General features: G+C 30.3%; 3 protein-coding genes and 2 non-coding genes across 10 annotated transcripts; 3 read left to right on the top strand and 2 right to left on the bottom strand.

Annotated features, from left to right (window-relative positions):
- The first annotated feature begins 203 nt into the window (after positions 1-203).
- On the top strand, positions 204-275 carry Trnad-guc. Its single transcript has one exon. It is a non-coding gene; the product is annotated as a tRNA-Asp (tRNA).
- A 250-nt stretch (positions 276-525) lies between these two features.
- On the top strand, positions 526-596 carry Trnag-gcc. Its single transcript has one exon. It is a non-coding gene; the product is annotated as a tRNA-Gly (tRNA).
- A 53-nt stretch (positions 597-649) lies between these two features.
- On the bottom strand, positions 650-3,589 carry LOC122634112 (calcyphosin-like protein). Of its 3 annotated transcripts, none has more exons than XM_043822705.1 (5): positions 3,432-3,589; positions 2,405-2,558; positions 1,659-1,836; positions 1,362-1,571; positions 650-1,274 (listed from the first exon to the last, which is right to left on the bottom strand). In XM_043822705.1, the coding sequence occupies exons 2-5, from the start codon at positions 2,554-2,556 to the stop codon at positions 1,173-1,175; spliced, it is 642 nt and encodes a 213-aa protein (XP_043678640.1). In that variant the 5' UTR covers positions 2,557-2,558; positions 3,432-3,589; the 3' UTR covers positions 650-1,172. The 3 variants fall into 3 exon arrangements, with proteins under 3 accessions (XP_043678640.1, XP_043678641.1, XP_043678639.1); XM_043822706.1 differs by lacking the exon at positions 3,432-3,589 and adding an exon at positions 3,117-3,214; XM_043822704.1 differs by lacking the exon at positions 3,432-3,589 and having other exon boundaries at positions 2,405-2,583.
- Positions 3,590-4,714: 1,125 nt separating this feature from the next.
- LOC122634163 (constitutive coactivator of PPAR-gamma-like protein 1 homolog) lies at positions 4,715-20,377 on the top strand. Of its 4 annotated transcripts, none has more exons than XR_006328316.1 (16): positions 7,526-8,534; positions 9,312-9,746; positions 9,834-10,006; positions 10,096-10,209; positions 10,279-10,425; positions 10,523-10,889; positions 10,992-11,243; positions 11,328-11,711; positions 11,804-11,942; positions 12,095-12,220; positions 12,356-12,473; positions 12,575-12,875; positions 13,369-13,613; positions 14,174-14,302; positions 14,349-14,461; positions 14,567-14,584. XR_006328316.1 is itself a non-coding variant. In XM_043822815.1 (16 exons), the coding sequence occupies exons 2-16, from the start codon at positions 9,536-9,538 to the stop codon at positions 14,706-14,708; spliced, it is 2,949 nt and encodes a 982-aa protein (XP_043678750.1). In that variant the 5' UTR covers positions 7,526-8,534; positions 9,312-9,535; the 3' UTR covers positions 14,709-20,377. The 4 variants fall into 4 exon arrangements, 2 of the variants coding, with proteins under 2 accessions (XP_043678750.1, XP_043678751.1); XM_043822815.1 differs by having other exon boundaries at positions 14,361-14,461; positions 14,567-20,377; XM_043822816.1 differs by lacking the exon at positions 7,526-8,534 and adding an exon at positions 8,575-8,831 and having other exon boundaries at positions 14,361-14,461; positions 14,567-20,377.
- A 116-nt stretch (positions 20,378-20,493) lies between these two features.
- LOC122634162 (nardilysin-like) lies at positions 20,494-25,399 on the bottom strand. The gene is made up of 14 exons (XM_043822814.1): positions 24,880-25,399; positions 24,706-24,797; positions 24,376-24,563; positions 24,157-24,270; positions 23,882-24,077; positions 23,604-23,809; positions 23,354-23,524; positions 22,902-23,245; positions 22,335-22,832; positions 22,097-22,247; positions 21,865-21,998; positions 21,399-21,777; positions 20,832-21,312; positions 20,494-20,740 (listed from the first exon to the last, which is right to left on the bottom strand). Exons 1-14 carry the CDS (start codon positions 25,173-25,175, stop codon positions 20,580-20,582), a joined length of 3,411 nt encoding a protein of 1,136 aa, XP_043678749.1. The 5' UTR covers positions 25,176-25,399; the 3' UTR covers positions 20,494-20,579.
- Positions 25,400-26,134: the final 735 nt, after the last annotated feature.

Below are 26,134 nucleotides of genomic sequence, written 5' to 3'. Positions count from 1 at the left end.
TTTTATATTTATTATTTTAAAAAATGTAACACGATACTTTTATTATGACTACAAATGGTGGATCGTTTGTTGATAACGTGAAATTGATTATAATATATCGTTGGAGTATATATTATATATAAATGTACAAAAATTTCATATAAAAATATAATTAATATAACTGACTCATAAATACTTTATAAATTTGGCGCTAGACAGAAAAATCCTAGGTAGTACAGTGGCCAGTATCCCCGCCTGTCACGCGGGAGACCGGGGTTCGATTCCCCGCCTGGGAGATAAATTTTTATTCTCTTTTTTATTTTTTTCTTATTTTTGCAGATGATTATTACAGCAATAATATTAATATCAATGCAATGAAAGTTTATAAAATTCCAACAGCAGTAAATACACAGACGTTGTACGGTTGTTTAATTATAGCAAAATGGTTAAATCAGAATACTTTATATTTTCTAGATATATGGAAATTTTGGTAAATATAGGTCAATATTTTATTACAGTATACTTAAAACAAACAGCATCCTTCGAGCATCGGTGGTTCAGTGGTAGAATGCTCGCCTGCCACGCGGGCGGCCCGGGTTCGATTCCCGGCCGATGCAATTTCTTTTTTTTATTCTTTTTTAATTTTTTTTTTTTTGAATAATCATATCTGTTTACATCGCTATTACAATATTACCTTTATTTTGCTCATAAATACATATAATATCATTTAATTAATATTTATTCGCATAAATAAAAAACAAAAATAAAAAGGAAGAGAAGAAGGACTAAATTTTAAAGCTGAAATATGAGTGTTAGGATTTGATATCAATGGACACATATATAATTAGATTGGTCCCTGCAACCAACTTTGTCAAACATTGAGATAGAACAACGTAGAGGACTTCGATGTATCGAAATTATGTATATACATTAAAATTATATATGTATGTACATCTAAATGTACATTAATATAGATGTATCATCATCTACCACGTTATAGAATTATAGCTTCATAACATTTGTATATAACACCAATGATTGATAATTTCTATAAAAATTGCAATAACACTGTTCGATCAATCTCTGTGCGATTTCATTCTAAGATTTGTATCGTCTTTTAAAATAAGACTATTTGAACAGAAGCTCGCAGGTGACGTGCTTTACTTTATTATTAATAAAATGAAGTTAATTTTTTAAAGCTTGTAAGCATTGCGCATCATTAAATCGAAATACGCATCGTGATCGATACTGGCACTTATTCCGCTATAGTAATTCATAAACTCTTCAGCAGTGACCTGTGGATTAAAAAGAAATTAATTAATTAACTAATTAATTAAGCGAAAGAGGCACGGATATTGTAATTACTTATACGAAGAACTTACTACTCCATCTCTCGTTGCGTTTTGTTCTAAATTTCCAAGAAATTTATTCAAAATACTTTCCTCGCTCTCCTCGCCACTTATATAACGTGGATGACATTTCACATTGTATACTCCTTTTAAATCGTCTATCGTTATTTCACCGTCACCGGTTTTATCCAATTTTTGAAATGCCTGTTCTACAACTTTTTTGCGACTTGAAGACATTGTAGGCTATATTGTAGGAAAATAATGGATTTATATAAAATTGATTCAGCGATTAATATGTTCAATTCGTTTAATATTCAAAAGTATACTTACTCTTACCGCGACGATAAACTCATCGACGCTGAGATTTCCATTTCCGTCGGTATCGAATTTTTGAAATATCTCATTTATTTCATCGTCTGATATATCCAAACCACTTTCTTTCAAACCTTTCGTGAATTCCTCCAAGTTTAATTGCTTATTACCGTCGTCGTCCATACGACGGAATATTCTGAAGATGGAAAGAACATTGTATATTAATTTTGTTTTTTTTCGTTTCTCTTCTTTTTTTTTTTATCGCGATGACTAGAAGTTTCTATTACGGATCAGTTGATGATTCGATACAAAAGCGTTATACGAATATTTATGTTACACATTTTACAGTGATAAGCACTCCTAGAAATATTAGATAAACGCTTCTAGTCGTCTTAGCAATAAAAGCTTGGATGAAATAAAATCTTCAATATTATTATAGATACTGCATTAAGGAAAGAGTATCCTTATAACAACAAGCCTCGAGATCGTAGAACAACGACGGATGAATCATTTCGATTTGTGCAAAAAAAAAGCAAAGAAGAAGGCAAAAAAATAACAGAAAAAACACCGTTTAGTCATCGGAGATACTTATTAGGAAATCTCATGCGTTTCCGCATTTTTATTCTTCCTCGTTGCCGGTTATAAATAAAAATACATTTATCAATTATTTTAAATGACACTTTTTTTAACATCCGCAGTTTATTTCTTCCATTAATGATATAATTAAAAAGAAAAAAATTCAAAAGTTATTAAATGTAACTTACCTGCCAAGGCCGAGGATGCCATTGGCACCTCTAGTTAGGCAGAGCAAACGTAACTTCTCGATAGAATCCGTGGTTGTATGTATGGCCCTCTGGGCCTTATTGATCATTTCAGTCTCCTGCCTCGTAGTTGCACTCTGAGGTCTGTTGAACATGTCTGGAAGAGAGGGAACGATCGCGTGAATCATTGTGACTCGGATAAAGAACATGAAGGAGGGAAAAGACAACGAGAGAAAGTAAATTTAGTTCGACTGTGTAAAGGCCCAGTCAGGCCTTTAAAGGATTGTCATAATGCTTTCTTTTTTTTTTTCCTTTTTTTTTATTTTATTTTATTCAACGTATAACGTATATATTATATTGATGTATGGTTATCTTTGTGTAATATGCGCGATAACGTACGATCAATAAGTATCCTTTTGTTTATTTATTTGTAGAAGAAAATGTACTCTGGAAATAAAATCGAATAATAAAAATGAGTAAAAAAAAAAAAAAAAAAAAGAAATTGATAATAATAAATAAATAAAGAAAGAAAAAGGAAATAATAAAATTTTTATAAAATTATTTATTGATTTGCATATGTTGAAAGAGATCGATAGTTAATCGAGAATAAAAGTGATTCGTTGTAAGAAAAACTGAAAAGTTTCTTTTTACAATAAATTTAAATTAAATCGATAGACAACAATATCTGATGATAAATATTTGTAAGATAACTTACAATATATTTTCTTTTCTTTGTAAACCGTCTTTTGTTCTTTTAAGAGGATTCAGATAATATATACAAGTTATATCAACAAATAGACACGTTCGACCCGAAGGACTGCCGGAGTTAGACTAGTTAAATAGCAAATAGTAGGAAACGATTCCTTAAATATTTAAAAGACGGTCAATGTCAGTAGTCTTGTTTTATCCAAGGATAAGTTGTCTATATAAGACATATGTAAAGCATATGTCTAATCTGTTTGATATATCTAATCTAACGTCGGCTTTTTTTTCGATTTCACCAATCAACGATCGGTGAAGTTCGACTCACCGAAATTTTCAAAAAATAATGTATCCTTTGGCGAACGGAAGTCGTCTTCGTCTTCTGTTTATCGATCGCTATGATCGTGGTGGTAGAGGGTTGTAAATGACCAAAGGTAAAATATAAAATAGGTAGCTTCTCGGAAGAAGAGCGGAAGGCAAGTGACAATGTTCGAATTCATCGACGCGTATCGTCGCATCCTATAGTTCAAACACACATATTGCTCGAGTAGGCGCGCACGCAGAACGGCTACATTCTCGCATGTTGCTTCTACTCGAAAAGGAGCTTTGTTTGACATGTGTGGTCTATAACTATGTGTACGCTTGCAGGTCTTTTGCCGATGGAAGACGTATCCATAACGACGAATGTGTCACAACACGCATATTCGCATGAAAAAAAAGAAAAAAAAAAAAATTAAAAAAAAAAAAAGAAAAAGAAAAAAAAAACAAATTTGTCGAATTTATATACGAGTTCATTTATCTACTTGCTTCACGTTTTTCTTCTTTTCAGAACTTCGAATCTCTTTCCAACGTAGACTATTTTCATTATTCAAATAACAATTCTTTGTGTTGTGAAATATTTTTTTTTACGACGAATAAATAAAATGATCATTTTTTATCAGTGCTTCGGTTTTTATATTTACTTTTTAATACTTTCTGATAGGTACAAATACTTACATCCTTGTAGATCTATTTGACTTAATGTAAATATCAATTCATGCATAAAATATTATGCGGATTATGAATTAGTTATAATTGATTTAGGTTAAAGGTATAAAAATATAGCACGACGTATCGATTACATTTTCATAAGATCCGATTATTATCTCTCAAGAAGGGATAATGGTTTTAAATTTTAATTAGAAAAGTATATTATCGACACACGATAAATTATATCGAAAAGTTATCGACAGACCAATTGAAGGTTACCTTACCGACAACTGCTAACTTGTAAATACAAACATATCGATAATAAAGAAAATATTTTCCTCTTCCGCTTCAATTAAATATAGCAATTCTCTCTCTTATTTCTCAATACTTAAATCATCTTCAAAGAACTATTGAAAACAATTTTGAGATAGTATATACTTTCAATTTTTTTTACGATACAATTACTTTTTTAAACTGAACATTCTCGAAATATATAAGTAACGACTATGTATTTCCGAGTGACGAATTAAAATACGCCATTTGGAAGAGTTGCCAAGAGTTTCTCTGTGATTGGTCCATTTGTATTGCGTGGTCTCACGCGATTGGTTTTTGATTATTTACTTCTCCTCTCTATATGATGATGTCGAGTTGGATTTTGTGACAGTCGGCGGAAAATAGTGGTGCGAAGCGTTTGTGACATATTTCGTAAAGTGTTATCGCTTTAACTAATATTTTTTGTAGAACTCGCACGATAGTTATGCAAAAATTATTCATATTTTTAACGGCCCTGGTACTTTTAGCAGGTAATTTTTATATTTATTAAAAATACATTTAATGGCCTTTGCAACAAGATGTGTAAGTTTTATTTTTATTTTCTAAGGGTTCGTTAGTGCGAACGATGAAACAGAAGATAAAATTGGAACTGTAGAAAAAGATCTTGGATCTAGTCGTGAAGGATCACGTACTGGTAAGACATTTATTTATCTTTTGTATATTTTTATAACATACTTTGTGTTGTGACTGTCGTCACTTTTAGAAATACATGAATTTCATTTCCATTGAAGCAAACGTGTTTCTTTTTAATTTTCGAAACACCTATTTTTTGCAGATGATGAAGTTATTCAAAGAGATGAGGAACGTATAAAATTGGATGGATTAAATGTAGCTCAGATAAAGGAACTTAGGGCTAAGGCAGAGAAATTTACGTTCCAAACAGAAGTTAATCGCATGATGAAACTTATTATAAATTCACTTTATCGTAATAAGGAAATTTTTCTTAGAGAATTAATATCTAATGCATCTGATGCTTTAGATAAAATCAGATTATTGTCTCTCACTGATAAAAATGTTTTGAACGCTAATCCTGAATTAGCTATCAGAATAAAGGCTGATAAAGAAAATAAAATATTGAGCATAACAGATTCTGGTATAGCCATGACCAAATCTGATTTGATCAATAATCTTGGGACAATTGCTAAATCTGGTACTGCTGAATTTTTGGGTAAAATGCAAGATGTAAAAAATACTCAAGATATGAATGACATGATCGGTCAATTTGGCGTTGGATTCTACTCTGCCTTTTTGGTTGCAAACACGGTAGTTGTTACTACTAAGCATAACGATGATAAACAATACATTTGGGAATCCGATAGCAGTAGCTATAACATCATTGAAGATCCTAGAGGAGACACGCTTAAAAGAGGAACAACAATAAGGTAAAAATTAAAATAATTGCGTGATTCTTATAAATTGTTTGTAACGTATAATACGTAGGAAAAATCTCTTTTATATTATAGTTTACACATGAAGGATGAAGCGTTGGATTTCTTGGAAGAAGATACCGTTAGGAATTTAATTAAAAAGTACTCTCAATTTATTAACTTCCCTATCTATCTTTGGAACAGCAAAGTTATACAAGTGGACGAAGAAGAAGACAAATCTAAACCAACGGAAGAAGAAGACGGTGAGAAAGATACAGAGGATAAATCTGAAGAAGAAGAAGAAGAAGATGTTAAGGTAGAAGAATCATCTGAAGATGAGAAGAAAACCAAAAAGGTAGATAAAACTGTTTGGGATTGGGAACTCTTAAATGAATCCAAACCAATTTGGACTATGAAACCATCAGAAGTAGATGATAAGGAATACAATGAATTTTATAAAACGTTAACAAAAGATACGCAAGATCCTTTAGCAAAGATCCACTTTGTCGCGGAAGGCGAAGTCACATTCAAATCTCTTTTATTTATTCCTAAAGTTCAGCCCAGTGACAGTTTTAATAGATACGGTACAAAAGCAGATAATATTAAGTTATACGTTAGGCGTGTATTCATTACCGACAAATTTACTGATATGATGCCTAATTATTTGTCCTTTATACGTGGTATTGTAGACAGTGACGATTTGCCGCTTAATGTATCGCGTGAAAATTTGCAACAGCACAAATTAATTAAGGTCATTAAGAAAAAGCTTATTAGAAAAGTTCTAGATATGATCAAAAAAATTTCGAAGGAAGATTATGAGAAATTCTGGAAAGAATACAGTACAAATATCAAATTAGGTGTTATCGAGGATCCTCAAAACCGTGCCAGATTATCGAAGCTTCTGCAATTCCGTTCTTCGACCCAAAAGGGTACTACTTCGTTGGCGGATTATGTATCGCGTATGAAACCTAAGCAACAGCATATTTATTACATTGCTGGAACTTCCGAGGCAGAAGTAGAGAAATCTCCGTTCGTTGAACGACTGAACAAAAAAGGATACGAAATTTTATATTTAACAGAACCTGTTGACGAATATACTATTTCTGCTTTTCCTGATTTCGATGGAAAGAAATTCCAAAACGTTGCCAAGGAAGGTTTCCAATTGGACGAAGGTGAAAAAGCTAAAGAAATACAAGAACAATTACAAACAACATTCGAACCTTTGCTTAAATGGTTAAATGATATTTTGAAAGATCATATCAGTAAAGCACAAGTCTCTGAACGTCTAACAGATTCACCTTGCGCTCTCGTTGCAAGTATGTTTGGATGGACAGGAAATATGGAAAGATTAGCAATCTCTAATGCACATCAAAAGTCTGATGATCCGCAGAAAACTTATTACTTAAATCAAAAGAAAACTTTAGAAATCAATCCAAGGCATCCACTAATTAGGGAATTATTACATAGGACTCAAGTTGATCCATCTGATCAAACTGCAAAGGACATAGCCATAATGATGTTTAGAACAGCTACTCTTCGATCAGGATATATGCTGAAAGAAACTGCTAGTTTTGCAGATAGCGTAGAGCAGCTTATGAGGAAGACGTTAGGTATTTCTCTCGATGAAGTACCAGAAGAAGAAGATATTCAAGAGGAAGAATCTACTGTAAGTTCCACAGAGACAGAACAAGTAACAGAAGTTGATGCGGAGGACGAAAAAGAAGAGGAAGAGGGACACGATGAACTCTAAACAAGTGCAGCCGTGTATAATACAAAAGACTTATTCTAGTTTTTCAGCTATACAATGTATAGCGATATTGTGCACTCTATTGCCATTGCAAATGTTATTGCAGACTTATAAACCATTTAGATATGAACAGCATTATGTTAAAATGATAAAATCCGAGATTTTTTATGATTTATAGCACTACAAACATCTCAAATAGATATGTGTGTTTAATGGAGAATAATTACACATATATTGTGCTCTTTGAAAAAATAGTTTCTTATACTACAATCATATAATTTATTCTCATTAAGAAATGAGAGACAATCTATTTGGATAAAAAGTTGAAAACTTTAATTATCTTAGTTTGATCTTCCATTTATTTGTAGTATTTAAAAAAAAGGAGCATTGACTGAATATTATTAGTATGGTATGTATGTGACATGTGCGTATGTCTCTCTCTTTGTATACATGATACATATTGACCAAAAAAAAAAAAAAAAAAAAAAAAAAAGAAAAAAAGAAAAAGAAAAAAGAAAAGAAAAAAAAAAGAAAAATTAACGAAAGAAAAATATATTCTGTTTATTTTTTCACATTCCTACAGTGTATGATTTCATGATCAATATTATAAAACTCAAAAAGAAATATATTTGCATTTTATTATTATACGTAAGAATCAAATTCGAATAAATATCTGAATATATATAAAAATAAAACAAAAGAAAGTAAAACGTTATTTCGGTCAAAAAAATAGAATTTTAATTATCTAAAATAAATTCGTAATGAAAAACGGTATGCGATGAGGAAAATAAGAGATTTTCAAATGATGTTACGGAATCAACTTCCGGCCGCCATCTTTCTACTCGATTCGAAGCACCAATCTTATTTGAGCATTCTCATGGAATCGGGACGTAGAGCGTAAGACATAGGAGCGCGGTCAAGTGCTCATTTCCGTTTTCGAATCCTACGTCACCTACTCTGAAAGCCCGTGTGTTTTGTGTTTCTTTGGGGCCATGATGATTCTCGCTAATTTAACGTAAGTACTTTTAATCTAACGTAAATCGAAGAGTAATCCTTTTAATAAGGTGATTTTGCGCGGTCTCGTTCGTAATTAAGAATTGGTCACGAATCCGCGCGAATACCTTCCATTTATCTTAAGTAGTAGATTAATATAAAGGATATATCCTTTGCTCTTTCGCCATGCCGGTTTATGGGATCCTTCTTTTTTTCCTTGAACACGCTTCTTTCACAATGGAATCATTGAAAATTATAAATTTCGTCTAAATCGACGTTTATCGCTTCAAAAAAATCAATTTATTTCTTAGACACTATCGTAAGTTTATAAACTTTCCTATACTGGTATAAACAAAGTAAATGGCGTCGACATATTTCGTTGTTAATTGTGACAAATTTTTTTTCTCGAGAGTTCTCTAATAAAGAAGCAAACTTGAAAATCTTTGTATTTTTTTTTGGGGGGAGATATCGCGCGACTGATCATCTTTGTTATATGTTTCTTTCTTCTTCATTACGACATATAAATAATGTTAAATGAATTTACGCGTGTTAACAAAAAATTCTTGTGTTGATGTGTTTGTAACCTGTCAGACATAATTAACGTGTAACGAATTTGAATCTTATAGTATATTGTTATATTAAAAAGATTAAATGTGAAATTTTATTTTATGTGTGCATGTGTGTGTGTGTATGTATGTATGTATGTATGTATGTATGTGTGTATGTGGAAGATTGAAGGTGATGTCATATCAAATTAAATTTAAATAATTGATTAAGGAAATTTATTGTTCTCTTACAGGTTCAAACTGTTGAATTTGAAACTACACTTCTTGAAGTCATAAAACTATTAACAAATTTAAAAATTCGATTTAAATTGGAACAGCTATTATTATAATATAAGTAGATACAAATAAAAAAAAAAAAAAAACAGTAATATTACTATATACAAAAAACATATACAACAAGTAGTAAACAATACACTAAACTTATTACCATAAAGAGAAGAAATAATATCTTTGAAAGATGGGTATTCAAGACTTGCAAGCTTTTCTGGATAGTAATTGTATACCAGGTGGATCTGTATCGGTAGATTTATTAAAAATAGCACGTACTGTTACTCAGCGACAGCGCAATCGTCTTTCTAAAGTTCTATCACCACATTCAACTACAAAGCTAAGATTAGTCCTTGATGGAGAATGTTGTTTAGATAGACTTTATGGCGGCTATTTTTCAGGTCAGTACTTCATGTTTTTTTTATATAATAGCATGCTCTGAAGTGTTAGTTTATTATCACTTTGAAAGTAATGTGATTTTCTAACAGATTGGGCTTGCGGAGGTCAGTGGAACCGTATGGTACAATTTCTAGCAGTGCTTATACAAGCAACAGAAATGTCAGGTTTAGAATTAGCTGTCTTTTTTAATGGTTGTTTTGAAGCTTCTCGCCGTGCAGACTGGGTTCAAAATCAGTTGCAAGTGAGAATTAAAGTAAATAATGTAAGTTCTGTCTTTGTTATACAATATATTATTTTGTTTTTATCTTTATCAGTTATATCTTTGTTAAAACAATTTTATCATGTTTATAGGTCATCAAACATATTACAACCAAAGGAACTCCACCACCAAAGATTTGGTGGACACCACCTGTATGTTTAAGAACCAGTTTACGTATGGCGCTTAGATATTTTAATGTTGCAGTTGTAAGTTGATTATTTATATCAAGTATATGTAATAAAAAGTAAAAATTAATGCAGTTTATATAACTGTAGTTATGCAGTATGGATGATCATCATCAAGAAGTCATTGCTTATTGCCGGGAAAATAATTTTAATGGTTTAATAGCCGATGATGCTGAGTATGCTGCATTCGATCCACCTAGATACTTCTCTTCAGAACAATTAAAACTTACATATAAGGTTAGTACTATATACAAATATACATGTATGTGTATGGGTATATGTATCAATTCTTTCATATAGGTTTCATTACATGTTTATTATTATATGTTTTAAGGGTTCCCTTGATACAAAAGAATATATAATTCCTGAACTTTTAAAAGCCTTAAATATCCCAGCAGATAGACTATGCTTATTGGCAGCATTACTTGGGAATTATATCTTAACGGAAAATAATCTCCTTGACTTCTATAAAAAATTAAATATAAATACGAACACTAATAAGACTAGTATTGAACAAATGATAAAAACAATTGCTAATTTTGTTAGAGAACTTCCATCTGTTGAGTTAGATGTAGTATCGCAGAAAGTATTTGGATCTCTATCTGATCCAAGGTGTTCCAAATTAAGGCAATCTGTACAATACTACATTAATGGTACAAAAGAAGGATTTTTACATTATAAGCCTGTAAAACCAACTAAAGGTAAAGTAGTTAATATTTTGGAATTTGATATATATATATATATATATATATATATATATACATATATATATATATATTACAATCGTATGTTACATTTTACAGCTCATAAGATAGATTCCAAGCAAAATTTGCAAACGCAGTCAAATTTATCTGATGGACCATCAACTTCAGAGGGTGATAGTAGTTTAGAAACTTCTAGATTTGCTTCTGAAACATTAGAAAGTGAACGTGAAAGCTTAAATGCGTACAAGCAAGCGACAGCAAATGCAAAGTCAGCACCACAGATAGTGATAGATCCACCTGGTATCCAAGGACATGGAGATGCTGACAATGCTAGATCTGAGGAGGAACAAAGTGAATATCAATTCAATGTTATATCATCAAATTATAATATTATTATATTTATATATAAAAACTAAACTTATTTAATCCATGCAGGTAATGGTCATGCTATAAATGGCACCCATAATCTTTTAATAAGTTCATCAAGTTCAAGTAGCAGTTCCTCTGCTACATCTCCATCGCATGCTACTACGGATTCAACAAAACAAATAGAAAAAACAACTACTAGTATTCCTAGTACGGTACCAGAAGTTATGCGTACTGCTTCTGAAAGACATCAAAAAGGTCTAATGTCTCCTCACATATATCAAATTCTTATAGCTGGTGAAATTAAATTGCCAGTTCTTTTAGAGGATGAAAATCACAGAGAATTTCCTTCTATTCATTTGATTTATAGACCAGTAAGACAAATGGTATATGCAATTCTTTTTAATTTACACCATCGGATGTATTTAGCAACTAAAAGTAAAGAGAAAGGTGGTATGTATATATACGTATAAATATTATTATGTATGATCTAACATTTATATATGATTTAACATGTATTTATAATATTTTTTAAACTTCTGTAGACAGTGAAAAAATTGAAGTACCGGACGTGATAATAAAGGAATGGGTATGGTCAAAGTCGAATCCATATCAAACTCCAGAATTAGTAAAAGCAGAACAAATTGGTTGGGGTGTTCCGACAATCCAACGTTTGTGGTTTGGGTTAGTTTCTCTTATTAATTTTTTACACACACACACACACACACACACACACACACACACACACACACACACACACACACACACACACACACACACATGCAATAATTATTTTATAAGCGTCATTTGAAAAATCTGTAATATTTTATTTATAGCACAGGAATAGATGACAAACGTCGCCGATTAAGAGGATTTTTGACTTGCATGAGGTCAGATACACCTCTTATGTTAAATACAGCTTATGTACCTCAACATTTTTTAGTTATGGCTTGTGTTTTACGGTGAGTGCACATATTACATTTTTAAAGCAGATTTACTGCATGTCCGACATTTTTTCTTTTTTTATTATTTTTTTTTATATGTATATTTTTTTAATAGCTTATCTGATAATAATACAAATTTTTTTCTTTTTACAGATACGTTATGTCTTTCTCTGATAAAATAAAAATTTTGCGTCGTCAAGAATTAGATGCTTTTATTGCACAGGCCTTTTCTCCAGAATTAATGAATGCTCAATATTTGCAGGATTTACAGGTAATATAACGATTATTGTTCATAGTATAATATATAAATGCAGCTTTGATAAAGTATCTTAAATTTAATTGGAAAAAAAAAAAAAAAAAATCATTTTACAGCTTCCTTTAGTAACTTCCCGTGGTGTTCAACTTGCAAGTTTATTTATGGCAGGCGTGGAAACTGCTCTTTTAGCAAATGATGCTTGCGGCGCTCCAATACCTTGGTTAATGTGCTGTCCTTGGTTATATTTTGATGGAAAATTATTTCACCATACATTAGCACGAGCTACTATTGCAAAAAATTTATTGGAATTGTGCAGTGGTCACATAGAACGTGTTGTAAAAGTTGAAAGAATGAGAAAGGCTGTACTTGAAGGGATCAATGTCGTGTTTGCACGACCACCAATGCCTATTGCACCAGGTAGAAATTCTGTTATATATCTCATAAATTATATCATTATTTTTATACTTTTTACATTGACTATTTATATGTATTTTATTTTTCTATCGTATACATCCATTAAATTGGATGAAAGTCCTCATAAAAAATAAAAGGTTTCAATAAAACAATTGATCCAAAAAGTAGGGATACTCAAAGGCCCGAATTTTCTTAGAATCTTTTATATAAGTTTTCTTATTGAAAATATTAAAAAAAAAAAAAAAAAAAAAAATTCAATTGGGAGGAGAGTACTATTTTTTCGTGGCGTCTAATTTGTCCTGCAAATTTCAAAACTGTTCTAATTTTTATGTCTTTCTTTTTTTTTTTTTTTTTTCTAATAAAACATATTTTTTGTTTTTTTTATTTCTTTATTTTTTTTAATTTTTTAATTTTTTAATTTGTTTCCTACCAATGAAGTAAGTACCAAGCATGTATATTCTGGTGTAATTTATAAAAAACGTAATACTATTTACAGGCATTCGTGTATCAGTACCTCAGAATATTCTACCAGCTGGCTGTACGATTAATGAAGGTTTAATTCGTGGACGAGGTAATGGTACATTGCCACAACGTGGTCTAATGCGTCGCCCTATACCTTCGCGCGGAGGACAATTGGAGATTGCTGGTGTTGTTGTTGGTCAATGGGGTCCCAATTATGGTCAACCTGGTCGATTGCCACAACCTATGCAAGGACATCCTCGAGGACGACTTCCACCTCAGGTAGGGTATACATACAATCGCAGTCTAACTATGGTCCAATATCATTGTTTATACGTGGAAGAAGATTTTCCTGAAGACGAATCTTTGAATTCTTCTCAAAAAAATATTGAAGGCATTGCATAGGTCGTTGTTTTCTATTTTGCAAATTTAATTTTTACTTAAATATTCAGAGTAAATTATTAAAGAGTTCATCATGCATCTCTGTTTTTATGTTTTTACATAATTTTATTATAAACTATTTTGACAAAGGTGTGCTTTTCATATGTAGTACATACAATATTAAAATAAAGACATCTACATTATATCACACATGTATCTCAATTGATGTATCTTATTACACAATCATTTTTAACTGTTGCTAATTAGTTATGACTAATTATACAAAATTTTGCTTATCATTGATATAAATAAATGACAAAAATTTACAAATAATTTAAAGGTAAGTGTTATATGTAAAGACTTTTTCCAAAGAGTCTTCTACAAATCTCTTCAATGTAAGAAATTAGAGATGAGATAAGAAAAAGAATTGAGATATTAATAATACAAGTAATTTGTTGTAGGTTACTTCAATAGGTGGTTTGAAGTATGGTTTACCCCGTGCATTCAATCCAATGGGAAGGCCAACTTTTCCAACACGCGGGAATAATCGTACGCAAATAGCTGGACGTGGAAAGAAGACTCAGATGAAGGTATTATATTCCTAAATTAACTCTAGTTTCTAAAATAAATGTAAAGCTTTATTTTTAGGCAACCAGTAAGAAAAAAACTACTATAAAGAAGACTAAAGAGTGTGATAAGAAGGATAGCAAAGGACGAGGTATTAATGTGGACGGACTGAATGATTATATGTACGTTATTTATAGACCATGTTCTTTTTTAAAAAAGCACAATATGCGTATGCAAACGCGGATTCATGTACGTGCAGAATGTAATTCAATTATTCGTTATTTCAGAGATCCTGTAACAAGTATTAATACAACAAAAGAAGTACTGCCAGTGCCTGGTCAATTTGATGATGCTGTAGAAAATGGTAAAACTGTCGAGAAGGGCCAGGGAGATGCACCACTTCCTACACAGGTAGTGGCTGAAAATTAGGTATTTATAATAACCACTTTTTCATGGACTTTAGACACTCCCGGATGCGACTGAAGACTGCAATATCCATATATTCAATCGGCAATTGTGCACTGTGAACTTTTGAAAAACTAATAATATTTACTTATAATGATATTTCTATGTATTTTGAAAAAGTATTTTATAGTCGTACTCTGTAAATTTAATTTGAATTACAAAGAGATTAGTATAATTATTGCAATATAAGAATACATTTTTTTTTATTTTATTTTGTTTTGTTTTGTTTTTTGTTCTGTTTTGTTTATTTTTAAATGTATAGAATCTCTCAATTGTATAAGAAAGTTAACGATACGGTAATTTAAAAAGTGACTTTACTACTCAAGAATTCTCATATTCAGTGAGAATCATATATTCGTTATATCAAGTATCCAGTGCACAATAGCTCGGTGTATCTATCTAAAGCTCTAATGGGGCCAAATTATTTAACTAATATAAGTGACAAGACGTCTTTTTAAGGCGTCTCAAAGAGATATAGAAGATGGCATAAAGAATAACCAATTTTTGACATATACTATATGATGTCCTCACTGCCAAACATACCACTCTATGTAAGATAGAAGAAAAAAATCGTGCTTGTGCTAACGAGCATCTTTGCTCGCAATACCATGGGATGATGAACTCGACTGATTAGTGTATGCGTGCGCTAATTTTACTACTGAGAACAAGTTGTCAGCTGCTAAGTATTTAATTCTTAAGAAGTGTGATTATTTTTTTTACAATGAAAATATATATTTTCCGGTATTATATGAAATGCTTGCTTTAATGATCTCAGTAACCTAGCCTTTGATAAGCCTCTAAATGAATTTAAATTTAATGAAGGATATATCACGAGATGGTTTATTGACTTTTATAAGTAAGTAGAAATAAAAGGTATAGGATACTGAGATGATTGTTTGCACATGGAGACTGATGCTTTTCATATAGGTAAAATATATATTTATATATGATTTAGATTAGATTCCCATAGCGTATTATACGTAAGTTGTGAATGTGAGATGTATGAATGTGGACATATACTTACGTAGAAAAGAGATTTATGAATGCGATATTTATGATAGCGTTGGGGGAAAGCGTGGGAGAATGATGTATATAAGTGGGGGATGTTAGGTCATTGCATATACACGTGTATATATTTATATATATATATATAAAATATAAGTCTCTATATATATGCACAGGATGCATATATATATAAATATACACACATTATATATACGTTTATATGCAATCAAAATTATATATTTACTTGCTGTTGCATTGGAACTTATATGATTGAACGTACTCTATTGAATTCGAACGTTAAATGTAATAGTTTTTCTATTACAAGTATGTAGCTTTTAAGCTGGTTATTAATTGTAAACGAACGAGTTTTTTCAAGAGATTAATAATATTATAAAACACGCTTTATATCTTTAGAAGATATGTTGCATTATAAAGAAAAAAAAAAAAAAAGAGCAATGAATTGCTTTATATTGGTGACGTTTTTTGAATGACATAATTTTCTTTCTTTCTTTCTTTCTTTCTTTCTTTTTTTTTTTTTTTTTTTTTTTTTGGAAAAAGAAAAAAGAAAAAAAATAAATTTTCAATGAAGTTTTCTTTCGCCCCTTTATATTAATTTTTATTAAGTGTTTGGACACACAAAGCTCATTAAACAATGATTAATTACTATGCAAAATTATACGAGTGCCGCTTGTTGCTGTTAAAATAAAAAAAAAGTTGTACTTGAGGTAGAAAAATCAATTGGATAGTATCACATAGCCCAAGTACAAAAATCCTACACATCTATTGTCCTCCACACATTTACTATATTTAATGAAATATATCATTTAATTGTACATATGAATAGTTATACTAGAAGTAATTGTGCGATCAATGTGGTGTACATACAAAATCCAGTTGCATGTGCTTATCATGCACTGAGTTAGAGAACATGATTATGTTATAAATATATTTATGAGTAGAATAGTCAAAAAGAGGGACATTCTACCAAAGAGCAGTGTTTAAGATGTGTTCTTTTATCAATAATGAAAGAATGGTAAGAAACAAGACAGCACGACAAAACACGATTATTAAATAAGGTGAGGCAAAAAGATGTGTGTCTAAGTGCAGAGAGATAATTAAAGCGAGTAAGAAAAACCATTTATTGAGATAATATAAGAAGAGACGATAAAATAAAATGTTATATTTTTGTAGATTTGTTATTGCGTAAAATGCATTAAGACAATGAGAAACTTTATATAATTTGAATAGAATGACAGGGAGAGAGAGAAAGAGAGAGAAAGAGAAAGAGAGAGAGAGAGAGAGAGAGAGAGAGAGAGGGAGAGGATTGATGAGCCTGTGGGATAAAATAAGTAAGATCTGGAAAGATAGATGTGTTTAGAAAAAGTGCTTTGGATGTGCATATTTAGAAATGACATCCACAAGTAAGCATTGCCGAAAAAAATCCCATATTCTCCTATATCTCTAACTGTTTAATTCTGATTTTTGGACAGCTTATAGGGATAAGAGAGAGAATGAATAACAGAAATGAATTATTATACCATGTCAGCTTCAACGTGCGCTGAGCATCTGCGAATAATTAACAGTTTTTCCGATGCATTTTGAATGGCACACACTTGCTTGATTATTAACTAATAAATGCGTTTATAGGTATATTTTACGACATATAAAATCTTACAGTTTCCATTAGCTAATATTATTTTACCATTGCAATGTAATGTATTGAGACATATACATTACCACATTGTTTATCGCGCGTGCGAATTACAATTTTTAAATGAAGAATATTAATCATTACAAGTGACACGTACTAGAAGCAGACCTTCTGATCTGACAAACCAATTTGAGAGTAAATGCCACTTTACGCTTTCGTAAAGGTAGATGATTTTCTTTCCAAGAAATCAATCTCTTGATACCAGATACAAAATGTAAATGACACAATGATATACACAACATAATCAGTTGCTGCTGCACTGATATGAGTATGCAATATAATAACATGAAATAATTTAATAAATACGAAGCAAATGCGGAAATCCATATTGAATACAACAGAATAGAAATGTCGGAAAAAAGAAACTTGCATAAAAGCATAATCAACGTTAAAAACAGGGCGTGTTTAATGCGTGCCTGCTTTTCGTTGTATAAGTAGAAAAAGGGGGCCCACAAAAAATGTCTATGATACAACATACCATTTAAACGAAAACAAAAAAACAAAAAAAACATACGAATAATCTACTATATTTATGAAGTAACCATCTATAATGACCTTTGAACATTGTGTGTTGTAATAACAGAAAATTAATTATACACAAAGTATAAGACTAACTTGGTATCTCTGCTAGAGTGACAAATGCTTTTGAGAAACGGTCGATGGTACGATTTACGCGATTAATGTCTGCAATCGATATTCAGACGCATTAAAGTAAGACTCGTATTTTTTATGGCTGTTTTCTTCTTACGTTAACATCATATTTTTCTAGCGCAGATTATTATCGAGACAGCCAGTAGGATTTCACAGATTAGCTTACTTATATCACTAATATAATTATGCTCCTGATTCAGAAGAAAACAATATCTTTTTTCTTTTTCTTTTTTTTTGTATTTATTTTTATTTTTATTTTTATTTATACTCAGTAGGTCTTTAGATATCGTTGAAAAACAAGAAAAAAAAAATGAAATCATTTAATTTTTACTTACTTTATTAAATGATTACCCAAAAAAAAAAAAAAAAAAAAAAAAGAAATATTATTATCCTATTTTTCGCGTATTATAATATATACACCATGATGGGCATTGAAATATTGATGTTTCTCTTATTCTCTTAATTTGCTGTAGGATTGTATGAGTAGAGTTGCAATTTCTAATTGTAATTTAATAAATAATAATGGACAGAGAACAACTTTAATTAGTATGTTCCATTCGTAAATTTTAAGTTTTCTTATGTCATAGTTTTTGCTTACATATGCAATATTGAGATATAATAAAATATAATAGCGAACACGATATACTATAATAAAATAAAATAAAAAAAATTAAACACTTATTGATGTAGCTGAAAATGCATGTGGGCCCCATCATTATATATTCTTATTAAATATTACATAATGTATATTCTGCTATTATTTCTCATAGCTAAAAAAAGATACATGCGCATATGCGAGGTAACATGTATGTTTGATAATCATTAGTATGTTTATTTTTGTTTTGCTTTTTCTTTGTATTTAAAAAATGTAACAATGTTTATATACATAAGCGCATGCCGCAAAGTGGTGGATACAATGTTTTTTCGATTATGCTTGACGCGTAATATAAATTATGGGGTTTTTGCTGTTTTGGATTTATCAAAGAAAACTATAAAAAGTTAAACGATCCTCCTGAAAAAATAAGCATGCGCTGCTATATTGTTAGTAATCAATTAATTTTATCTTTATGGGTCGGTGAGTGGTTTCTGTTTTATGAGAGCAGTGACACTAATTTTATACATTTAAATTTGAGTATGTAATGTTGATATTTGATGAATTGCTTGCGTTATACTTAAAATATTATGTCATTGCTAAACAGTGTCCCATATAATACTGAGTAGGATTATGCTTCAGTGATGGCAAATATAAATAATAACATCGATTCAGCAAAAGCTACATTTCAGAATGAATTATTCATTTCTAACTATTAAATATATATTTAAGAAATATATAGTGATTATTGCTACATAGCCGACCCATTTAGTCTCTTTGCATTTATATAACACAATAATATTGATGTATTCTTGTTGAATTATTCTATCTTGTAACTTAATATTATAACATGTACCCCATTCATGTCTAGTGTCAAGCAGAGCTGATTCTATGCTTTTGCTAGCCGAAGAACTGAAAATTAAGTACAGAAATTTAAGTAATCACGTTTGTATGCTGAAATTCTGATGCTTTTCTGTAATTCCAATTCAAAGGATAAAGTGAAATAAGAATCAGTGCTGACAACACAAGGCAATTAAAAATTATTATAAAGCTAAAATCACATTTACTACTTTAAAAATGAATACGTATTTGGGAAGTAGGAGGTAATAATTATATAAATGTAGTGGCAACTCTATAATACTACAAAAAAACAATGTATACAATGATTATTCGAAATATTAAAATGCAAACGCACTTTGATGGATGTTGTAACAATTTAGAATATTCAAATTACATTGATATTTGCTTTGTAAATCTGCGCTCTCTGGAGTATGCCGCTCTGCTAATCAAGATTATATTTGACGCATCAAAACAATTTCTCGAACAAGTAAATATTTTTTATGGCAGAGTGGCTCTCATCCATTGGCAGATATTTTAAGTTCATTTCTTTTAAAAATATTAACCATATAATTTTCTTGTATAATGTAACTACACAACACACACACGCAGAGAATAGAACGATAAGATACATAGATCCTCCGTTGGGTTAACAAAAAAGCTTTTCAACATAATGTATGGTTCAAACATTGAAAATTGAACCTTCAACAAGTTTTGTAAGAAAGCTCTTAGCACGAGAGGTTCTTGGATATGGTTGGCTGACATTTTCGAAAGTTTAATGATTTATTGAAACGTGTTGTCATGTCTTGAATATAATTAAAAGAACTATAAAAATTCTATTAAGAACATATCATTGTTTTATACCGAACATCAATCTTTATTTTAGATATTTTTATACATAATATCTCAGTAGATCGCATGAAAAGGTAAGTAGTAAGAAATATAAAGAGTTATCATGTTTTTCAATACTTATAAATCTACGTATTTATTACACTTTTCTGAATGAGGCAAATACATAATTTTTTTATAATATATATTATCATCCTAATGTATCTTTTAGAGGATATATAGGTAGTTCACTTTTAAAATTATCAATGTCTGTAATATATACCTCTGACGACTTATTTGTTTTTGTAGCTGTATTATTTAAATACTTCAACTCGTATGTAACTTTATCATCACTTTCCGATTTAGAAATATCTGTGAAAAAAAAAATATATATATATAATTACAGATATCATTTGATTTTGCTGATGTCAGCACAGTGTGAAGTAAATATTTATGCACGTACCTTTCTTTTCGTTCGAAGTTTCTTCTTTAGTTCCTATTATATGAACACTCAGTTTTCTAAGGTTGTCTCCATTGATAGTATGAGAAGCCATCCAATTTCTTAATTCTTCAATTTTTATACCATCAACAGCAATTATTTCTTTTTCCAATCTATCAAATATGTAATCACAATTTGTGATTTCAGACCAGTTTCTGTCAACTTCTTCTTTTAAATGAATATCAGCACATTGTTTTATTTTCGTTAATGCTTCTTTAATACTTTCTAAATCTTTTTCCGAAGTCTCCTTTAATACCTTGTTAAATGATTTTAAAAATTTTTCAATTCTATTATCCACATGCTCTGTTGAATGCTTATCTGCTTGGGTATACACAGTGATAGAATAACCAAGAATGCCATAAGTATTTCTCATAAGACATGAAACATCATATCCAAGCTGTTCTTGCGTTCTAAGCTGATTAAATAATGGTTCTTCCATAATCATCTAAATATATAAAAGAAACGGTTAATGTAAGTTTTGTTTTTTCTGTTAAAAAAAAAAAAAAAAAAAAAAACGATCTAGATACTCACAAGAAGCAGTTCTATGATAACTGTTAATTTGATAGACGATATACCCGATTGATAATAATTTGTCACTACTGAATTAACATCCATCTTGTTAAAATTTTTTACTTTACAATATTGTATTCCTGTGGGCAATTTTGTAATTCTCAATCGAGGCATAGTATTCGATAACAATGGACCACATTTTAAAATATCAATGCAGTTCTGTATATTTTGTATGACATTTTCTTTTGTCATATTGCCTTGCACGAGACATTGTATGTACGTATGCTTAGTAAATTGTTCGATAAAAGTTTGAAATTCGTTAAATGTAGTAGCAGTGATAGCTGTATGTCTATCGACAGCAGGCCAATGATCGAGCATCAATATGGATAATCTTACATCCCTGTAATGTTTTATATGAAAAATTAAATACTTATACGTTATAATTTTATAGTTTACAATAGAAGATAAAAAGAAACACGATACATACTTGGCTAACTTTGCTGGCTTAACAAATGTATTATAATAAGCTTTGAGCTGTTCTTGTTTCATAATATCAAATAGATCCTTTGTTACAAGATTTGGACTATTTGCTATATATTTTGCACAAATGTTTAATAAAAGCTGAAAACACATGTATGTGATACATATATTATTACATCTTAATAACAACTACAGCCAATTTAAGATAATAATTGATGAATCGATTAAGATATACTTACTGGCAGTTTTTCGTTAAATCCATTAACTTTAACAACGATACCCTTCTGACCTGTATACATTTGATGTTTAAGTTCAGCTGCTGTAGCTGGATACAATTCTTCGACCAATAATTGTTTTAATATTTCTATAAACAAGTCCATCAGAGCAACGCTAAAAGTATAAACGGTCGATTATATCAAAGCAATAAAATTTATATAGTGAAAATAAATAAATGTTTTATATAAAAATGTTTCTTACTTTTTAGCTGACGTTGTTAAAGGAGATATAATATAAAAATACATGTAACATTCGGGTAAACCAAACTTTGGATCAGGCCTGTACCAAATTTCAGATATATCGTCGCTATGTATTTTAACAGGATATTTAGGAACATCCGAAGTTACAGATATTAAGCTAAAGTCATTTGTAAGAAAAATGTTTGGTAATGGCAAGTGGAACTCTGGTAAAGGGGTTATTGTCTTCCAAGTTTCAGTCCATTCTGTGGGTATATCCATGTCGGTATATTTTGTTTTAAACCATGGTTCCACTTTGTCAAATTCTTCATCATTAAATTTCTTATCAAATATAATAATATTCACGTTATCAGGAGATAAATAATCCATGCACATTTGTATTGCCTCAGGATTATAGTCAAAGTAAAGTTCGCTACCCGTAATGTAATCTTCCGGAGGAAAGAAGTGCATATTCTCGCTCAATTCTTCTACATAATCTGCAGGTGCTACTTCATCTGTAAATCTAGAAACAATAGAGAATATTACATAAACGCATTGACATATTCTATTTAATGAAATCATGTTTATATACCTAAAATTAGTTTCTTCGATCTGAGAAATTTCATCATAAATTCGTTTTTGCGGGCCTTCCTTTCGCATTAAATTAATATATGAGAAAATGCTATTTAACACGTCTTGTAAATGCTTGTGACCGTCTTCTGTAAGAATCAACGATAAACTAAATAATGCATACATGGAGCAATGTTCAAAGCCACTTTCTCCATTTCCACTAAAAATATCTAAGCACCACATCTTTTTGCGCAAATAACTTATTAAGGAACCTATTCCTTCGTGCCCAATAATCCAAGCGATATAATGATGAGGTTTACTTTTATATAAGTCATGTAAAGGCGGCATTGCCCATGTTAACTCTATCTAAAGATATGAAAATTATATAAGATATACCATCATTATTTGTATCATTGTATCATCTTCATTATCATTATTATAGTTATTTTCCTGTCTAAAGTAAAACGGACATACCTGACAAACATCTTTAATAGGCTTCACTTTATATATTTTTCTAAAGCTAGGTGTATCAAATGAATCTGCTCCTTTAAATTGGCTAAAGTCACTTGGTGGTAAACCATTATTTGGAACTTCGGAAAAACATTGCAATACGTATTCCTCTAATGTATCTAATGGTAATTTAGCCTAAGACAACACAAACGTATGATATTATTATAATTATAAACATATAATTCTTAAACATATTTATTCGTCATATTCTCACTTGTATGGCTAATTTCATTCTATGGGCGCTGTAATGACGTTCTCTAAACTTGTGTAATTCTTCGTAAAGCTTATCGTCTGTTACGTTATCTCGTAACGTTATTAAATTTCCCCATGTAAATTTTCTTGCGGGATGGTCTGGTCTCGCGAAACTACAAAATAACTGTTCCTTTCTATAAAGATCAGAAGGCAAAGCCATCTGAAATTCTGTATATTTTCTATTAGATATATATGTTTTCAAATAAATACATCATACAATGATTATAAATTTCTGCATACCACTTTCAACAGCTTCTCGTTCTCTGGTAATTGCACCTTGTTTCATTAAAGGTTTAATAAAAAATTGTGCAAAACGATCAAGTGATGCCAATAAATATTTTTCTTGTACTTCAAAGTAAAATGTGGTTTGTTCACATTCCGTAGAAGCATTGTCAGAACCACCTCTTTTTGTAATAAATGCATCAAAATCATTTTCCTAAAAAATATAATACGTTTGGAAAATACTCCAAATATAATAAGTCATTTATATAATATATGATACACGAAGTACAAACCTGAGGATATTTCTCAGAACCCATGAAAACCATATGTTCTAAAAAATGAGCCATTCCTGGAATTTCTGGCGGATCGCTGAAACTTCCAACGCCGACGCACAAACCGCATGCTGCCTGTAAACACATTTTATGAAACAGAACAAAAATCTTTATATTGTATTATTCTTGTTATAATAATTTCACGTCGCATAATATTTCTTTTCCTTTTTTGAAATATACCATTTTTTCTTCTCTTTTAAGACGTTTAGCTCCAAATGAATGGATATCATCGTCCTCTAATTGTTCGCATTCACCTTTTTCCTCTTCTTCGTCTTCTTCACTTCCATCATCTTCATCTTCACTTTCACCCTCGTCTTCTTCGTCATCATCGCTCTCATCGTCTTCGGTCTCGCTACTTATTGCACCAGCTTATAGTAAACGAACTATTATTTATTATTATATCATAGAAATGATATCTATTTGGTATGGATCAATTTTTAAATATTCCATATATGTTGAACATTTTATACAAACATGGAATATTAAAACTTCATAATGTAATATCATTACCTTGAATATCATCAACGTCCTGTGAAGGATGTTTAGTCGAATGTAAATCTGCGATTAACAAAGCTGTGAGTCCATTCTCCAACTTGATAACTCTAAACAAATTTGATAAAAAATCTGTCACTTATATCACCTACCTCGAAAGAAGATTGTAATCAAATTTTAATTTCCGATTACCTGTACTCTTTTTTATCGTTTTCTGATTTAATTGGAGAATCCAAATATTCGAGTTTCATTTTATTCTTTTCATTATTTTCTTGCATATTTTCCATAGAAAGCGTGCTTTCATTAAGGTTAATATTATCCGAAACGTTTTGATCTTTAGACATTTCTGTTGAGCTTAAATTCGGTTTTAATTTCTTTTCAGCTGGCTTTTGTAATGTTCTTTTTGGCATTATCTTTGGAAACAATATTCTTTTAAAGATACATCTAGCACTTCCTTTTAAAAGAATTTGTCGAAAAGATAAAAGCATGTGCCGTGACACTAATATTGAATCACTTTTTTGTAACTAATAAAAAAGTAAAAAATCTAATAGTGCAATAAAAAGGAACATACGTATTATACGAGTCAATGAAAAGAAGAATTATTTCATTTTAAAATAATCTTTTGAATAATATTTAATTGTCATTATTTTTTATATTGGAAGCGTGTCCGGTTGACGCACTAACTGCAGATTTGGCAGTATTACAAATTTCTTACTTATCGACCTAACTTCTGACGTTGGCTGAGATAGATATCGATTTTGCATTTTTTTGTATTTTCAATTTTATTTTGAAATCAAAAACAAAGTGAATTACCGCCATTTTATATACGATTAGCTTTTGTTAATAAAACTTTTTAATGCGTCATTAAAAATTTTTTGTTATCGAGGACGTTTTGCTTTTCTCATCTGTTTTATTATTCAAAGTTTTTGCAATATTTACATGTTATTAATAATATGCACTAAGTCCTTTGTATGAATCTACATGAGCTTTACATTAGATTAACATTATATAGAAATGTTACAAACAGGTACAAAAACTATTCTACTTGTTTATTTCAATTTATGAACTAACAATTAACCGAATCCGATGTGTATATATATACACATACATACATATCCATATACATATGTATGTATGTATGTATGTATAAATCGGATAAATGTAATCATTTTCAAAGTTATGAATATCTATTTTGTTCAGTTTTCGTATTCGAATAAAAACGAAGTACACTTTTATTTAAGCAAATAATAATAATAAATATGTTACTTCGTTTTTATCGTTATTATTTTATAATCATATACAATCATATAAATTCATATACGTTTATTTTTATTTACTTGAAAAAAAAAGCAGCGCCTAATTCAAACGAACGATAATGAAAATGGCGTATTAAAGTTTTTGTACTGTCACAGAGTTGTAATCAAGATCTTCGTTTGTATCAAAATTT

The sequence above is a fragment of the Vespula pensylvanica genome, chromosome 14, assembly GCF_014466175.1.
Source record: "Vespula pensylvanica isolate Volc-1 chromosome 14, ASM1446617v1, whole genome shotgun sequence".
Taxonomy (NCBI): domain Eukaryota; kingdom Metazoa; phylum Arthropoda; class Insecta; order Hymenoptera; family Vespidae; genus Vespula; species Vespula pensylvanica.
The sequence above is the reverse complement of the archived record's forward strand: the minus strand, read 5'-3'. Positions and strand labels throughout refer to the sequence as shown.

Coding starts and splice junctions, on each gene's coding strand:
- LOC122634112 (XM_043822705.1), bottom strand. CDS start 2,556: ATGTTCAACAGACCTCAGAGTGCAACTACGAGGCAGGAGACTGAAATG. Junction 1,837..2,404: donor GGCATCCTCGGCCTTGGCAG/GTAAGTTACATT, acceptor TTCCATCTTCAG/AATATTCCGTCGTATGGACG. Junction 1,572..1,658: donor AGTTTATCGTCGCGGTAAGA/GTAAGTATACTT, acceptor CCTACAATATAG/CCTACAATGTCTTCAAGTCG.
- LOC122634163 (XM_043822815.1), top strand. CDS start 9,536: ATGGGTATTCAAGACTTGCAAGCTTTTCTGGATAGTAATTGTATACCA. Junction 12,221..12,355: donor GTTATGGCTTGTGTTTTACG/GTGAGTGCACAT, acceptor TTCTTTTTACAG/ATACGTTATGTCTTTCTCTG. Junction 14,462..14,566: donor GACGGACTGAATGATTATAT/GTACGTTATTTA, acceptor TCGTTATTTCAG/AGATCCTGTAACAAGTATTA.
- LOC122634162 (XM_043822814.1), bottom strand. CDS start 25,175: ATGCTTTTATCTTTTCGACAAATTCTTTTAAAAGGAAGTGCTAGATGT. Junction 24,564..24,705: donor GGACGTTGATGATATTCAAG/GTAATGATATTA, acceptor GTTTACTATAAG/CTGGTGCAATAAGTAGCGAG. Junction 20,741..20,831: donor AACTTCGAACGAAAAGAAAG/GTACGTGCATAA, acceptor TTTTTTTCACAG/ATATTTCTAAATCGGAAAGT.